The 18,995-nt window shown below is 39.2% G+C and overlaps 1 protein-coding gene across 1 annotated transcript; it reads right to left on the bottom strand.

Annotated features, from left to right (window-relative positions):
* Positions 1-9,100: 9,100 nt before the first annotated feature.
* On the bottom strand, positions 9,101-10,048 carry LOC102867933 (putative olfactory receptor 52P1-like). Its single transcript, XM_006885531.1, has one exon. The coding sequence runs from the start codon at positions 10,046-10,048 to the stop codon at positions 9,101-9,103; it is 948 nt and encodes a 315-aa protein (XP_006885593.1).
* Between the last annotated feature and the right edge of the window lie 8,947 nt (positions 10,049-18,995).

The raw sequence follows: 18,995 nt of genomic DNA, 5'->3' as shown, positions 1-18,995 counted from the left end.
GAGAGAAGCTGGCTGCAAACAAAAGGATCTTATAGAAACCAGGATGTATGTCACAAGTTCTTCAAATTCAAGTATTCCCATGTTGGTGAATCACCATTAGGCATGGATTAATTATGGACAAATGATTTTCTAATGGTACTCCTAAAGCAAAGAGCTGTTCTTAAATGTATATATTTAAATGGTACTATTTTATTCATTGAAAGTATGTGCTAAAATAAAACAAAAAAGCATGTGCTGTTCTCATGATTCTCAACATGTTCAAGTTCATTGCTAGAGTTACCATGTAAATTCATCTTGTTGAAGGTCTTCCTTCCTCTTATTCTCTGACCCTCAGCTTTTACCAGTATAATGTTTTTTCCAAGAACTGGCCTCTACTGATAACATGTGCAACGTATGTGAACTGAAATTTTTCTGTCCTTGCTTCTCAGGAGAACCTTGGATGCACTTGTTCGAAGGCAGTTGTGTCTGCACATTGGCATTCCATGAGGTAGTCAGTATCCTTTTCCAGCACCACAATTCAAACGTGTCAGTTTCTCTTCAGTCTTCCTTACAGTCCAACTTTCAGATGCATACAAGTTGTCAAAAAGATGATGGCTTGGCTGAGAGATACCTTAATCTTTAAATTGCTATCTTTGTTTCTTCGCACTTTGGATTGCTCCTTGACAGCAGATTTCCCCAATGTAACTTGTCTTTTGATTTCTTGACTGCTGCTACCAAGGATGCTGGTTGGGATTCGAGCAAAACAAAAATAATTGACAACTCCATTTCCCCCATTCCCCCACTTATCATTATTTTGCCTATTGGTCCAGTGAGGAATTGCTTTTCTTGATGTTGAGATGTAATCCTATTGAAGGCTGTAGTCGTTGATCTTCTTCTGTAGGAACTTCAGTTTTTCTTCATTTTCTGCAAGCAAGATTCTGTATAATGCTGATTGTTTATGAGTCTTCCTCCAATATTGATGCTACATTATTCTTTTTATAGTCCAGCTTCTTCTTCAATGATTTTCTTAATATATAGATTGAATAGAAATGGAGAAAAGATACAAACCTGACCACTTTTCCTGATTTTAAACCATTGTTTCTTTGTTCTCTTTGGACAATAGCTTTTTGGTTCTATATATACATTTTGTATAAACACAGTTAAATGTTTTGGGATTCCGATTCTTCTCAATGTTAGTATACCTATGTCTGTTAAAATGGCATTTGAAGTAAAAACCACAAAGGACACATAAAGTCCAGATGTCTTTCCTGGGAAATGATATAAAGTATTTAAGGAATAAATAAAATATTTAAGGAATAAATAAAATATTTCATGAACACGTTCAGAAAATGGAAGATAATAACATTTTATTAAGTAAACAAGACGATAATATACAAATCTGATAAGGAAATGACAATAAAATATTAGAAAACTATTCTCTTTTATGAACATATTCAAATATTTTTATAAAATATTTGCAAAATGTTGTTGTTGTTATGTGCTATCGAGTCGCTTGCAACTCATAGCAACCCTATGTACAAGAGCTCTAAATGCTGTTCTATCTTGTGCCAACCTAGCCATCTCAGACACATTTATTCCCACCACTCCAGTCACAGAATCGATCCATCTCATCAAAGATCTTCCTCTCCTTCGTCACCCCTCCAAAATGAATCTAGAAAGAATACAGAAGATGAATTGATGTCCTTTAGCTGTGATGTTAGAAGAGCACTGAACATCCCACAGAATGACCGAAAGAACAAACAAATATGGAGAGAGTGCCTCAAGAGTGCTCTTTGGAGGCAAGGAAGACAAGGCTTCGCCTCACATACTTCAGGCATGTTGTGGGTTATTCCTTGGAGAGGGACATGATACTTAAAAGGATGGAGGGTTGGCCAAGGAGAAGAAAACCTTCAGCCAGGTGGACTGACCTGGTGACTGCCACAATGGGCTCTAGTGTGTCAGGAAGTGTGAGGATGGCGCAGGATAGTACTGGGTTCAGATATGTTGTTCATAGGGTTGCTATGAGTTGCACTTGACTCAACAGCATCTAACAACAACAAAAAAGAAGATATAGTTATAACAGGAATTCTAGGTAGTTTAACATCTAAAATTAAATAAATAGAATTAATTGTATTAAAGAATACACAAAAATCATATTACTGAGATATATTTATAAAAATATTTTCAGGAAATTAATAAAAACTTTTGATAACTCAAACTAGAAGAATACATTGTCAACCTAAAAGAGGAATCGAGGAAAAATCTACCATTAAGTAATATTTTGTGATGAGAGACAGAATGCTTTCCCTTTAAGATCAAATTTGTGCAAGGGTGTCTCCCTTATTTCCTCTACTTAGCATTATATTGGCAGTCTTAGCCAGTGGAATAAAATCAGAAAAAGAAATAAAACCTTATACTAAATTTTGTAAGTATTAATATATTGAACCTAGAATTTATGGAAAATATAAGAGCTTAAAACAGTAACAACCACTATGAAAAGGACAGTATTGGCACACTTACAATACTTCATTTTGCGTCTTACTCTAAAGCTATGTTTATTAAGTCAATGTAGTAAGACATAAAGTCAGACAAAAAGATGGATAAAACAAAACGGAATGAAGAAATACTTTCATGTTGTTGTTGTTAGATGCTGTCGAGTAGAGTATGACTTATAGCAACCCTATGACAATAGATTTTAACCCTGTACTATCCTGTGCCATTTTCACTTTATTGTGGCAATCACTGGGTCAATTTATCTGGTCAAAGTTCTCCTCTCCTTTGCTGACCTTCCACCCTACTAAGCATCATGTCCCTCTCCAAAGACTAGTCCCTTCTAGCAACATGCCCAAAGTATATGAGAAGCTTCATCATCCTAGCATCCAAAGAGCACTTTGTATCCTCTCCAAGGCAGTCCATGGGATGTATATCACTCTTCTCTTACACCACAGCTCAAAGATATCAACTCTTCCATTAGCCTTATTCATTGTCCAGCTCTCAGATGCATAGCAAGTGATTGAAAGGACCAAAGCCTGAATCAGATGCACCTTAGTTCTCAAACTGATATCATTACTTTTGTACAGAAAGAATTGATTGGTTTTTGTGGAATGAATTTAATTCAGAAAATAATATCTTTTAAACATATAATGCTTGGACAACTGGATACTCACAAGAGAAGAAAATAACCTTTCATCTCTATTTACACCATACTAAGTTATTATTTGTGTCATAATATTGGTGCTGGAGAAGGGTACTGAACATACCATGGACTGCAAGGAGAATAAATATGTCTGTCTTGAAGAGGGTGAAATCAGGTTTCTCCTTGGAGGCTAGGATTTTAAAGCTCCCTCTCACATACTTTGGGTATGAGGCCAAGAGTGACCAGTCCTTAGAGAAGGACATCATACTTGGAAGGGTGGAGGGACAGCACAGGAAAGGACAACCCTGGATGAGATGGATTGACACAATAACTTGGACAATGGGATTAGGTATATTGGGGTCAGTGAGACTGGCTAGAATACGGCACAGTTCAGAGCTGTTATATATAGGGTCACTGTGAGTTGCAGGCGGCTTGATAGCACATAACAACAACAACAACATAGGTGTTAATTTACAAGTTGTTGTGTGCTGGAGAGTGGAAACTGACTAAGAGCTGACCCTCTAGTGGGTTTCAAAGGCAGTTAGAGATTTCCCATCCTTCTCCCATAGAGCAGCTGGTAGATTTGAACTATGTGCCTTCAGGATCGCAGGATTGTAGCTTTTTACGCCTAGACCACCAAACATAAAGAAAAGAACTAACTATGAGGAAAGTAGATTTTTAAAATTTAATAGAAAGGAAAAAAACTTAACAAACAAAATTTATTTTTATTGAGTAGTATCAGTAAGCAAATAAAAATACGAACAAAAATACAAATAAATAATTTTCTCTCTATATATCTGACAGTCAAGAAATAAGGAGACACACTGGTAAAATCTGCAGTTAGAGACCTCTCCATATTATTGAGGAGTAGTGATGTCATTTTGAGGACTAAGGTTCGCCTGATTCAGGCCATGGTCTGTCTGATTACTAGCTATGAATCTGAGACCTGGACAATGAATAAGGATGACAGAAAAAGAATTGATGTCTTTGAGCTGTGGTGTTGGAGAAGAGCACTGACTATCCTACGGATGGCCAAGAGAATGAATAGATAGATCTTGGAGAAGGTGTAGCCGGAGTGTTCTTTAGAGGCAAGAATGATGCGGCTTCACCTCACATACTTTGCACATATTGCTAAGAGGTGCTGTTCCGTGGAAAAAGACATGATGTTGGGAAGGCTGGAGGGAGAGGAAGACCCTCAACCAGGTGGATTGACAAATTGACTGTTGCAATGGGCTCTTGTGTGTCAGGAAGTGTGAGGATGGCATAGGACCGGACTAGGTTCAGTTCACAGGTTCACTATGAGTCGTACTCAACTTGATAGCACACAACAACAACAACAACAACGACAATAATATCTGGCAGAAAGAGCACTGATGGGGTAGTGTGTAATACACCATGCTGCTTACTGAAAAGTTAGTGGGTTCACTCTATCAATCATTCTGTAGGAGAAAGATGGACAGTCTACTCCAATAAAAATTTAGAGTCTCAGCTGGTGCAAATGGAGACTCGTACACCAATGCTCATAGCAATGTATTCACCATTGTTAGAACATGAGAAAATCCCAGATGTCCAACCAAAATCAAATGGATTGAGAAATCATAGTACATTCACATGATGGACTACTACACAGCAGGCAGGAGCAATGGTTTGGTAAATTACTGCCTAAATTTTGAGGGATTGGAGAGCATTATGTTAAGTGAACTAACTCAGTCACATAAGGACAAATACTGTATAAAACCAATATTGTAGAATGAGAATGAGGATCCATGGGGGAGAACGTGGGAGCTGAGGGGAGCATCTTTTCTCAGATTGAACAGCTAAAAATGGCCACATATCACTGGTGAGTACAGAATAGTACTTTGGAAAACTTTCTGGCAGGTTTTATTAAAGTTTAGCATACAGCTACCCTGTAACCCATTTTTCTAAGCATGATGTCCCTTTCTAAGAAATAGCCTCTTCTGGCAACATGTCCAAAGTATCAGAAGTGGAGCTTCATCATCTTAGCCTCCAAGGAACACTCTAACTTCACTTTTCTGAAGACATATCTGTTCTTTTGGAAATTCATGGGATACTCTTCATTGTTCTCCGGCACCACAATTCAAAGGCATCTATTCTTCTGTCATTGTCCAACTTTCTGACGCATAACAAGTGATTGCAAAGACCATGGCCTGTATCACACGCACCTTAGTCTCCAGAGAGACACCATTGCTCTTCAGTACTTTGGAGAGGACCCTAACAGCAGACTTTCCCATTGCAATACATCTTTTAATTTCCTGGCTACTGGTGCCAAGAGTGTTGACTGTGGAGCCAGGAAAACTAAAGCTGTGAACAATCTCCATCTTTTCACCATCCATCCTGAAGCAGCCAATTGGTCCAGTGGTGAGAATCTTTGTCTTCTTGATGTTGAGTCTCAATCCATATTGAAGGCTGCAGTCCTTGACCCTCTGCAACAAGCGCTTCAGGTCCTCCTCAGTTTCAGCAAGCAGGGTTGTGTCATCTGCATAACACAGATTGTTGACAGATCTTCCACCAATCCTGTTGCCACATTTCTCCTCCTAGAGCCCAGCCTCCCAGATAATTTGTTCTAGATTGAAAAGGTATGGAGATAGGACACATCTCTGGTATACGCCTTTCCCAATTTTGAACAATGCAGTGTTTCCTTGCTCTGTTCTGATGACTGCCTGTTGGTCCAAGTATAGGTTTGACATCAAGGTAAAAAATATTCTTAGGAGCTTTATACATTGGAAGCAGGAGTGGCATCCACTTCCTAAACAACATGCCTCTGGAAACTCTCGAACTTTGAGAAATGATAGTTATAGAAAGGCTCCAGATCTTTTGTTCATAGGGTCACTATGAGTCATGCTCAACTCGATGGCAATCAACAACAAAACCTTGAGCTTTATTTAGAATACCCCAAAATAGAAGCTGGCCCAAGTGTTTAATGGTAAATTGTTGAGCAAATTTTAGTATGTTTATTTAATGGAATATCAATCAGCAATAAAAAAGTTGCATTCTTTTAAAAAAAATCTAAAACCAGATGCACACAACTTTTGTTGGGCCAAAAACATTGTGTTGGGGAATGAAATTGGACACAAAAGAATAAATTAAGTACCATTTTATCATAGAGACATCTAGAATAGCAAATTTAATTCAAGGTGATCAATATAAAACAGAGAGGATGTGGAAGTATTTTCTAGAAAGGGGAGTGGGAACGTTCCCGAGATTATGAAGATATTCTGCACCTTGATTGAGTGGTGGGTGTTCCAATGCATACTTTTGTCAGAGATCCTCAATCTATACAAATAATGTTATTGTTTTGTGTCAATTACCATTCACTGAGACCCTAGAGAGTAGGACTTTGTCATAGAGTTTCTTAGACTATAACCTGCATGAGACCAGATTGTCACATCTTTTCTCCTGTTGAGGTGCTGCTATGCTTAAGTCTTTTGGTGTGCAGCTGAGCCCTTAATCAACATGCCACTAGGGTTCCTTGTATGCTTTAATAGACATTTCATATATATACATATACATACACACACATACACATGTTACTTTATGTAAACAATATTTAATTTTGATTAAGATGCTATGCATCTGAGAGTTGGACAATGAATAAAGATGATAGAAGAAGAATTGATGCCTTTGAACTGTGGTGTTGGAGAAGAGTGCTGAGTATCTCACGGACTGTCAGAAGAACAGAAAGATTTGTCTAGGAGAAGATTCAGTGAGAGTGCAAGAGAGAGGCAAAGATTATAAAACTTCATCTCACATATTTTGGGCATGTTGTTAGAATAAGCTATTCCTTGGAGAATGCTATGCTTGGAAAGTTGGAGCATCAGTGAAAGAGAGGAAGACTGTTACCCAGATGGATTGATAAAGCGGCTGCAGCAATGGGCTCGAGTCTGTTGGAGACTGTGAGGATTTTACAGGATAGAGCAGGATTCAGATCTGTTGTTTATAAGGTTTCTATGACTTGTGTATGACTCGATAGAACCTAATAACAATAACAACATCAATATTTAATTGAAAAGAAGTAGGTTGGGGAGATTTAAAATCATAGCTGTATAGTCTAGATGTGTTGCTGTTATGCACTGTCAGAACTGACTCACAGCTGTCCCTCTAGGGGTTTTCAGAGGCAAGAAATAAAATGGGAGAAGATTACCCATCTTCCACAAAATAGCTGATGGATTTGAACCTCTTGCCTTTGGATTGGCAGCATAACTCCTTTCCACTAAACCACCAGAATTCTCTCATCTTAGATAAGACATAGTAAATTTTTACTTTTCTTGTTGTTGTTAGGTACTGTTGAGTTGAGTAGAACTCAGAGAGACCCTGCGAACAACAGATCTGAACCCTATTCTGTCCTGGGCCATCCTCACAACTTCTGACACATTCAAGTGCATTGCTGCAGTCACTGTGTCAGTCCCTCTGGTTGAGGGTCTTCTGCTCCTTTGGCGTCCCTCTGCCTTCTGAGCGTGATGTCCCTTACCAAGGAATAACCTCTCTTGGTAACATCCCCAAAGTATGTGAGGTGAAGCTTCACCATCTTTGCCTCCAAGTAGCACTTTACTGTACCTTCCCCAAGATATATTTCTTTGTTCTTTATACAGCCCATGGGATATTCAATACTTATCTCTAACATCATGGTTCAAAGGTCCCAATTATTTTTCCATTACCCGTTTTCATTGTCCAGCTTTCAGGTACATAGCAAGTGATTGAAAAGACCATGGCTGAAATTAGGAGTACCTTAGTTCTCAAATGGAACATAATTGCTCTTTAATAATTTGCAAAAGTCCCTGACTGTAGAATTTCCCAGTACAATACATCTCCTGACCTCCTGCCTTCTGGTACCAAGTGTGTTGGTAATGATCTAAGTAAGATGAAGTTGTTTGCAGTCTTAATCTTTTCCATCTATCATAATGTAACCTCTTGGTCCAGTGGAGAGGACTTTTGCTTTCTTTATGTTGAGTTTTCTTGACTTCCTCTCCAACTTGGGTTAAACATCCTGGGAATGACCTTTATTTCTTAATTTTTCCCTTTTGATTGTCTGGGAATCTGAGAACATTTGTTATCTTAATCTCATATGTTCAGAGTTTAGCAGTGAATGAAGGCTAATTCTGATGGCGACAGATGAGATAATCTGGGAGGAAGCCTTTTACACTATCACACAGGTGGGACAGGACAAGGTGAGCTTTGGGGCTTCATTTCCCTTGACTAACTTAGGTTTCCTTACTTTCTCCACAGTTCCTATGCTTATCCTAATCCTAATAGTTTGTTCTACTTGGCCACTGTCTCTTTAGATGTTCCATTTCCTCAGAGCATGTGTAAGTTGATAGGAGGACTTTTGGCCTCATCAACTCGATACTCCTTAATTTTTAGCAAAATACTTGGCTCATAGCACATGCTTAGTGAAAACATAAAAATTCAACTTCTAGAGAACATTCCTAAACTGATGTTACACTTTGTTGTTTATTCCTCTGCAGAATGTTTCTATGATTCTTCTTCATGTGTGGTGGTCTTTGTGCACCATTGCTTAGAACTCTGCCTCTGTCTCTATCTTATTCTCTGTTTGTGTCCAAATCAGACTGTGCTCGCAGAGGAGGTATCCATAAATTCCTATAAAAGTAGAAACATCAGCTTATCATTTTGTCACACAATATCCACATCATTCTCATTTTTCTAAGGTCTTCTGGGAGGCTTTGGCAAGCAGGCGGGTAAGGTTCTCTGTGGGGCCACCATCATACTGGAACCATTACTATGCTCCATTAGACAGAAGTTCCCTGAGTATTGCACCTGTCTTACCTCAGAAGTAGGAATCCATTGCTTGGTGGTTTTTAGCCCCAACTGATTGTGTTACACCTCCTTGTAAAAGCAAGAAAGAATGCCACTGAGGGTGGTTTCTATCTTCTAGCCATGCTACTCTCTCAAACATTGCCCAAGGCTGAAGGAAGGGAAGGGTGGGGCCTCAGGGTTGGATTGAAGGCTTTATGACTGAACAGGATTCCGTTTCAGCAGTCTAAGGGCCCCATCTCGAATCTGCTTGGTCTTCATTCCATAGATGATGGGGTTGAGCATGGGTGGCACGACGAGGTAGAGGTCAGCCAGGAGGATGTGGACATGCCGGGGCACATGTTGGCCAAAGCGTTGTGTGTAGAATGAAAAGAGGCCTGGTGTGTAAAAGAGCAGGATGACACCAAGGTGGGAACCACAAGTACCAAAGGTCTTGGCCCTTGCCTCCTTGGAGGAGAGGCCTAACACAGCGCGCAGGATGAGTGCGTAGGAGACAGCAATGCAGATGGAGTCAGTGCCCACCACCAGTGTGGCAGCGGTGATGCCATAGATATTGTTTGGCTTTGTGCCCCCACAAGCCAGCTTTACCACAGCCATATGCTCACAGTAGGAGTGGGCCACCACGCGGCTACAGTAGGTCAGTCTTGCTAATAAGCAGGTGAGTGGGGTCATAAGTCCCAAACCACGAAGCACAGCAGCAGCTCCTAACTTTCCCACAGCCTCTGGGGGCAATAATGATCCATAGTGCAATGGTCGGCAAATAGCCAAGTAGCGGTCAAAGGCCATTGCTAGTAAGATGCCTGATTCTACAGCTGAGAATCCATGGATAAAGAACATCTGGGCAGCGCAAGCCTCAAATGCAATCTCAGCAGCATTTGCCCAAAAGAGTGCAAGGAGCTTGGGCACAGTGGAGGTGCAGAGCACCAGGTCAATGGTGGACAGCATGCAGAGAAACAGGTACATTGGCTGGTGCAGTGTAGGCTCTGAACGCACCACCAGTAGCACTGCAACGTTGCCAAGTACAGCCAATACATACATAGAACAGAAGGGAAATGCGATCCAGAAGTGGGATGCCTCCAGACCAGGAATTCCCATGAGCAGGAAGGAAGCTGGGTTCTTATGGGTGTGGTTAGTGTTCTGCATGACTAAGCTAGAGCAGAGTGGAATGAGATTTCACTGCCTTGCTCTGAACTTGGCCAAGTCCAGAGGGATGGAATTCATCATCATGTTGTAATGAATGGCATCAGGAAATACATGAGTTACCCCATGAAAAACATCCAGGCTGAGAAATTTGAAAAAATGATGTGAGACAGGATGGATGTGCAGTTAATATCATCCAAATTCAAAGGAGCCATTGTAAGTTCTGTCTAGTTCAGAGGTCTTTAGTCTGACATAGAGGGTGTGTCTGTGATGACTGCAGAATCCTCTCCGTGATGAGGTGAAGTACTAGGAATTCTTGACGCTGTCTTTTCTCCGCCTGCAAATCCAATTTTGCCTATACTCTAGTATTATTTTTCCCCCTCCTAAATAATATACTTATGTGATAATATAAGGATGATGTTCAAAGTCAGGCATATTGCATGGCGGGGTCAAATCCAGGAAAATGAAAACTAAAAAGAAGAGAAGAAAGGATGATTTTTTCTTTTTTTAATGTTGTTGCCGGAGCTTTGGTTCTGACTAGGAAGAGCTACACACAGGTTGAGGGACTGAGTCTCTTGCAGCTTGGAGCAATCAAGATTCCTGGCTCATGTTTGCTACTAGAATTCCATGCTTGCTTTACTGCAATGAGTCTAGCAGAACCAGGTGGAGTCATACAGACTTTGTCAAATAGTTAAGAGGTCAAGTTGATATAGTTATGGTAAGGGATCTGACTTTAAAAAAAACCCCAGTAACTGAGAGATCAAAAAATATCAAATATATTTCTATCATTCAGAAAAATGGGCTGGGGGTGAATTTTAGTCTTTGGGAATGCAGAATAATTTCCTGTAAACAAATACAAAGATCAAGATTAGAAGCATGACAACACTAAGCATATTTTACAAATGAGGCTTCCTCACCTCTTGCTGTCATTCGAAGATCTTGTTGCTCCCTCTGATCTCTATACTCTCCTTGCTCTAGGCCTATTTTCATAGATTATCATCTATGCATAAACAGAGTTGCTAGAGCATATGTTGAGCTCAGTATGTCCAGAATCTGTAAAAGAAGTCTGATTCAGAACTTGGAAGTTCTGACTTCCTGGATCAATTATCTCTCTGGAGATGAGACAAGGAGGTAAGACGCTTAGCTTTTCCCCAATAACTCTTACCTGGAATAACTCAACTTCAACTTCATACCAAGGGAGAAAAACCTTTCCTAAAATGAATATTATAGTGCAACAATCTAAAAAAACAAAACCAAACCAAACCCAAATCCAAAACCACAACAAAAAAACACAATACCAACATAACAAAGTATTACAAGAGCTGAAATACTAGGGATAAAGCTGCCTCATAGGAAAAAAGTTCTGCATAATTTTCCTACATGTGGTCATGAGCATCCAGAAATAACTTTCCAGTTCATGACCTGAAAGACCAAGAGCTGTTCAATTCAAATCCTAGGTCGACCACTCACCAGATGTATGATCTTGATAAAGTCTCTGACTGCTGTCAATCTAATTTCTTTTGATGTTCCAGTATTTAATTATAGTTTTCAATATTTGAATCTATTTTATACACTACATAAATTCTTAACAGGGAAGGTATTAACTCAGTCCATGTTATAGATGTTTTTGCTCATCCTCACTAGATTTTTTTCACTTTTTTTTTTCTTTTCTGATTTCATTGACTAGAAGATTGTACTAGAGTCAAAGGGAAAAATGTTCAGGGGAAGGGGAGGACAAATACAATTCTAGGATTTCAATTTACTTAACAGAAGAGTCTTAATATTTTAAACATACGGATCTTTAGCTGGTAAGCATTTACATATTTATTATACTTCAAGATTAAATAATTTTGAAAATTAGATACCTTGTCTTATCCACATCTGTGACATTGTTTACAATATCATGTTTTCCCATGATTAAAATTAGTATGCATAGTATTCAGAATGTGATAGAATAACTTTTCCAGGATGTATTTAAGATGCCCAAACAGTCTTACAGTGGAGGTTTTGTTGTTATTAGGGACTATCAGTTGGCTCTGTCTCAAAGCACAATCTCAAAACACAACAGTACAAATCCTTCCCTAGTCCTGCACAACGTCACAGTCTCTGCTGTGTTTACGCTCGTTGTTACAGTCTAATTTCTTTTTTTAAGAAACCTGATTTCACCTGTGACTTGGAGTGATTGAGTCTTTACAGGCTATCAAATAACATCTGTATCATGATATTGCCATAGAACGTGCTTATCTGAAGAGCCAGTCACATCATATTGCACACAGGAGTGCTCAAAAATTGTAATTTACTCTTTATCTTAAGAGAAGACTACTTCAGAAAAAATTTATCTTTGAGGTGGTCAGGTTTTTGGTCTAAACACAGTGTGCCTGCTACAGAATTGAGAACACTGACAGACAGACTTACCATCTCTATGATCAAGGACTGCTAGTGGAATTTCAGGTCTTGCAGGATTAAAAGTGTGAGAGAGCAGTAGACTGAAGTACTTATCCAGCTATTAGGGCCCTAACTGAGAGTGGCATTTCCCTCAGGACACTACAAAGACCTCTGGGATACTGGAAAGAAGCAGAAAAACAAGGTCAGGAAATTTGGGTCTTGATAGAAAAATGAATAATAGAATAGCAGAGAATATCTACTTTGAGAGATCTGTACAGGCTGGAAGGGTGTAGGTGGAGAGATTACGAAACACATAATCCAAAAGGATTTTTAGCATAAGAACATATTCTGAGGTAATTTTGCTAATTTAGTTTTTTTACCCTGGACCCTTTTCTCCATCCAAAATATTGCTTCTCAGTGCTTCTTTTGGTCAGGGTACTTACTTAGTTGCTCTAGCAAGTAATGTTCAACTTCTACTGACACTCCTGTGTTGAAAAGCTTATGGTCATCTCTGCTACAGGTTCCAAGCCAAACAACTCAGCCTCTGTAGTATTCTTGGATTTCACTTTTTTTGAGGTCTTCATTCTCCTAAACAGTACCTCTCCTTGATCACATTGGTTTAAACTTGTTTTCTGACATCTCTTTGTCATTATGCAACTCTTCACTTGCATATGTTGTTGTTAAATGCCATTGAGTCATAGACAGCTTGTAGTGACCCGATGAATGAAATCCCTGAACATATATAACTTTCATAGTTTCTCTAAGTTCATAGAGTTTCTGGAGGCAATATATAGAGGTATCTAATGTGTATAAAAAGAGTATGTGTATAAAATTTATTATTATTATTTAGCAATATATTATTGACCACCAATAATGAGCCAAATATTTGCTGTAGAGTGGGGATGCATAGATAGCAAAGGCAGTGATTCTGCATTTTTCTTTTTCTTACAAAATTGAGAGAAAGCTATTATCACAATTAACTATGCACTTTTCCTCCATGAGTTAAGTATAGTACAAAAATATTAGGAAGAAAATGTAAATGGTTTGTGGGAATATTAATATATGTTTCTTTCTCATGTAAGTTCAGATACAAAGAAATTATCTTAATTATGATGAATACACCTCTACTATTTTCAGAAATTCCTATACACCATCTTTCACAAATGTATCCTTATTATCTTGTAATTATTTGTAATCTCAGAGACTGTGTCTGTGACTAACACAGGCATTTGACTGTGTGGATCACAACAAATTGTGGTTAGCCTTGAGAAGAATTGGGGTCCCAGAACACCTGATTGTGCTCATGTGAAATCTATACTTGGACCAGAAGGCAGTTGTCAGAACAAAGCAAGAAAACACATCATGGTTCAAAATCAGAAAAGGGGTGCAGCAGGGATGTGTCCACTCTCCATATCTTTTCAATCTGTATGTAGACCAGATCATTTGCAAGACTGGACTTTTTGAGGAAGATTGTGGCATCAAGATTGGAGGAAGACTCATCGACAGCCTGTGTTATGTAGATGATTCAACCTTACTTGCTGAAATCTGGCCCAGAGGGTCAAGGACTGTAGTTTGCAATATAGATTGAAGCTCAACACCAAGAAAATAAAGATTCTCACCATTGTGATAGATGGTAAAGAGATTGAGATTGTCCACAATTTCAACTTGCTTGTTTCCACAATCAACACTCCTGGCAACAGCAGCTAGGAAATCAAAAGATGAATTGCATTAGGTTAATGTGCTGTCTGGGACCTCTCCAGAGAGTTGAAGAGCAAGGATGTCAGTCCAGAGACTAAGGTGCACCTAATCCAGATCATGGTCTTTGCAATTCCTTATTATACATCAGAGAGGTAGACAATGACCAAGGATGGCAGAAGAATTGACATCTTTGAATTTTGGTGCTAGAGAAGAGTTTTGAACATACCCTGGAGAGGATGAAAACAAGCTGTTCCTTTGAGGCAAAGATTTTGAGGCTCCATCTCACATACTTTGGTCATGTAGCCAGGAGGGGGGCTAGTATTTGGAGAGGTATATTATACTTGGAAAAGTTGATGGATAGCACATGTGAGAAAGACCCCACATGAGATGAGTTCACACAATAACTGGGATAGTGAGGATAAGTGTGTTAGAGGTTGTGAGATTGACTCAGGATAGAGCAGAGTTCAGAGCTATTGTGTATAGGATAGCTGTGCATTACATGCAACCTGATGGCACATAACAACAACAACAACATGTTTATGTCTGTTGTTGATTGTCGTGGAGATGAGGTTGACTCACAGTGACTCTATGAACAAAAGACCTAATGCCTTTCCATAGTTGTTTCTCCAAATTCATAGAGTTTCCAGAAGCATGTGGTTTAGGATAAGTATGCCACTTCTGCTTTCCAACCTGTTTTACAACTGGGAGCTCCACCAAACACTGTCCACATTAGGAAACCATTCTGGTATTTGATATCTCCATGGCACAAGGTTCAGCATTATAGCAAACCCAGGTTACCTCATACAGTTACAACTTTTTAAAAGTGATTTAAGGAAGACTATGGACATGTTAAAAAGGATGAGTGGTAGGTACTACAATAAAAATTGAGTTATTGACAATGAAATGGATTGATTATCCCAACCTCAGGGAAAGCAGCCCTCTACATGAAGTGCTAATAGCCATGGATTTCTGTTATTTAGACTAGACTTTTAACCTCTTCTTACCTTTTCTTCTAGATCATTTCCTTTATTATCTTTTCCTAACTCAACCTGGGTATCATTTACCTGACTATTCCTTAATTAGCTTGGAACACTTGCACCTCAAGTGCAGATGACCGCTTCATATAGTATTTGTCTCCTTAGCTGCTCAGACTTTAACAAGCTCTGTATTGATAGTCCACCTACACCCACTATGTTATAAAGACTTCAGGTGGAAGAGGTGGATCCTTATCCTGAGAGAAAAGAGATGCGTCTTGCAAGATCTGTTTATTTCTATGAAAGACATGCAAAGCAACAAGGTACAGGCTCAGTAGAACCCACTTGGGATATGTCAGGAAGAGTTAGGTCAGGTCAAAGCACACAGGGTTTCCTATAAAGATCAACTTCACCTCTTGGGACCACAGAAAAACAGGAAGTTCTGAGGTCAGCCATATTAACCTTCACTGTTATTAATAATAACCAATAATTTATTAGTAATAATATAATTTATAAGTAATGCTCAATTATCTCATTGATTCATCATCCAAGTCTTGTGAGATGAGAACTGCCAAAATTATTTAATTCAGTCTAGGTGCAAGAAACTGCACTGTAATCCCAAAGGCATGCATTTCGAATCCACTGGCTGTACCACAGGAGAAGCATGGACGATCTCCTTCAGTGCAACTAACTGCTTCAGAAAACCTGTGGAAGGGTCTGCTATGGGTTGGTTCTGATTCGATGGTTCACAACAACAATAGATAAGGAATCAGCTCTTATCTATTTCCTGTTTGTAAGGAACTTAAAAGTTATTCCTATTTGTTAGTAATAAAGAGGTTAAGTGCCTCATCCAAGTCACAGTTGGACTCAACCTCGATTCCCACTCATATTTTCACTGTATGCTACTTTACAATTAGAACATAAAATTAAACAAAACATTAAGCTCAAAATAAAAAGACAAAACAAGGACAGATAATAAATACCATTTACTATGACTTATTTGTTTGTTCTCCTAGCAGTCCATGGTATATTCAACACTCTTCTCCAGCACTACAGCTCAAAGGCATCAATTCTTCTTCTATCATCCCTAGTCATTGTCCAGCTCTCTGATGCATAGCAAGTAATTGCAAAGACCATGGCCTGTATCAGGTGCACCTTAGTTTCCAGACTGACATCATTGCTCTTCAGTACTTTGGAGAGGTCTCTGACATTAGACTTTCTCAATGCAATTCATATTTTAATTTCCTGGCTGCTGGTACCAAGAGTGTTGATTGTAGAGTCAAGCAAACTGAAGCTGTTAACAATTTCAGTCTCTTTACCATCTACATGATGCTGCCAATTGGCCCAGTGGTGAGAATCTTTGTTTGCTTGATGCTGAGCCTCAATCCGTATTGAAGGCTGTAATCCTTGACCTTCTGCAGCATTCGCTTCAGGTCGTCAGTTTCAGGAAGCAGGGATGTGTCATCTACCTAATGCAAAATGTTGATGAGTCTCCCACCAATCCTGATGCCACATTTCTCCTCATAGTTTATCCTGGAGAGTAGGAAGCCAGGTTGCTTCTTGGAGGCAAGGATTTTGAAGCTCTGTCTGACACACTTTAGACATGTTGCAAGAAGGGATCAGTCCTTGGAAAGGGGCATCATGCTTGGGAGGGTGGAGGGACAGTGCAGGAGAGGAAGAGCTTTGATGAGAAAAATTGATTCAGTGACTGGGGTAATGGGGGCACGTGTGTCAGAGACATTAAGATTAACACATAATAGAGTAGGGTTTAGGGCTGTTTTACATAGGGTCACTATGAGTCACAGGTGATTCAATGGCAAATAACAACAATTATAACTAGACTTAATTATTCCAAATCACAATGAAAACACACACACAACAGGTATGTATTTTTATATCCTGAGGGGACGCTATTTCTCAGTAGGTACTATAAGAAAGAAAAAAAAGTTATGAAGTGGAACAATGATTAATAAAGCCAAAATATATTTTATATCAAAGGAGCCATGATTTATAAGCGCATAAATGCATAGAGAGCGAGAAGTGTGGAAAGTCAGCACCATCCGAGTCTCAGCAGGTTGATGTCTGATGTCACCTCCAGGGAATAGATTAGGTCATTTTGTTCCCCAGGGATGGAAGTTTCAGTTTATTTTCCTCTTGGGAAAAGAGAATAGATTATGAGGATAAAGCTACAGCCTCACTTTCCAACTCCCTCTTTCCCACTCTTCTGTCACTGACAGGAACACTGAATTTATTTAGTTCCCCACCTTTTCTCAAAACCTATGGAATATGCCAAGAAGTGAGCCTCATGCTGACAGGTGAGAACACCTTGAGTCAAGAGTGGTATGAGAATGCAAGGAAAAAGCAAGAACCCAGGAGGGAAGTTGGTACAGATGGGACAGGGACAAACAAATGAGACTGTTAGCATAGATGGAGCCTTGAGACTGGATACTGATGCTGGGCTGAGATAACTCATCAAAAATAAGCAAGCATACAAATAAAAACCAGGCCTTTTGCTTTAGAAATGATAATGATAAATTGTCATTTGATCCTGGTTTGAGGCATTATCTCCACCTCACCCTTGATTCTTCCTTCTCATTTTTGGTCTTTATTAACTAGAATATATACTTCTATATCTATTTCTCACCCTCTTCAAATATTTCACCTTCTACAAATTTTAGCTCTTTCCATCGTATCAATAATGTTGTTAAGTGCCTTTGAGTAACTTGCAATGTATTTTGAACCAATGTACAATAGCTCTGAAACCTGCCTATCCTGAGCCAATCTCACTGACAATCCCCTGACAATGAATAGGCACATGTACTGATAACAACAGATCTACTCTCATTGTGTAACTGGATGGAATGCATCAATGAATCTTCATAGAGGTTAAGTAAGAAAATATGCCAGGTGGATTCTGAGAAAAATTCACCAAGACAGATAGGTCCTTGGCCTGTTAAGAAACTCGACAGAGGAAAACATATATACAAGAATGATTGTTTCAGGAAACCATAGGCAATTAAATCTGATATGCAACTATGATGCCTGTTTAGGGGACTAGTAGGAAGTGAAGTTAACAATTTAGTCAGAAAAAAGCTTGTAAAAATGTTGAGTGGTGGTTACTTTTCTTGTATCTATAGTATCTCATTATGATTTTCAACTGTGAAGTGAAATGTTTGCATGCCACACTGAAGGGGGTGTAGTGTGGGATGGGAAACCAAACATGAAGTGTTTATAGTGATACAGGCAAGAGATGATGAGATATCAATTAGGTAAGATACAAAGGGCACAGAAGAGAGAAGTGTGAAAGACAACTAAGAGACAAGGTCAAGGGATACATTTACTGGCTGAGAGAGAGTGACACAAGCTCCCATGTCTATCAACAGACCGTTTAGCTGGAGCAGGAAGAAACAGGATGGAAGGAGGTAAAGCTGAGGAAGTGAATAGGGCCTTACCTTGCAGGTTATAAGCCAGATTTGAAACTGTGGAATCCATCCTAAGTGTAATAGTAATTCCATAAAAGTTTTAAGGAAGGCAACCCTGTGGTTTTGCCTTTTACCTACCCTAACCCCTCTGTTCCCCCCTCCCATTGGGTTAACATATGTGTTTTCCTAGTTATTCTTCTATTTTTACAATAATGGTCTTATGCAGTATATGTTCTTATGAGATTGAGTTGATTCACTGAAGCATATGCTCCCAACTCTCTCCCAAGTTACGTAGTATTTTTTTTAAATCGCTGCTCCTGAGTGCTGTATAGTATTTCATTGTGTGAAAGTATTACAATTTCTCAAGCCATTTAGTTACAGCTTTGTGGGTGGAGAGAGAGGGTGAAGGAAGTTGGAAGGATCCAGGTGAAAAGACAGGGTAATGATGGGCAATACCCAATGGTGATTAAT

This window comes from Elephantulus edwardii, unplaced genomic scaffold, assembly GCF_000299155.1.
Source record: "Elephantulus edwardii isolate Elephantulus edwardi_28Jun2011 unplaced genomic scaffold, EleEdw1.0 scaffold00044, whole genome shotgun sequence".
Classification (NCBI taxonomy): Eukaryota; Metazoa; Chordata; class Mammalia; order Macroscelidea; family Macroscelididae; genus Elephantulus; species Elephantulus edwardii.
Note: the sequence above shows the minus strand (reverse complement) of the source record. Positions and strands in the feature narration are given on the sequence as shown.

Bases quoted from the DNA above. Each gene is read 5' to 3' on its own strand.
- LOC102867933 (XM_006885531.1), bottom strand. From the start codon at position 10,048: ATGCAGAACACTAACCACACCCATAAGAACCCAGCTTCCTTCCTGCTC.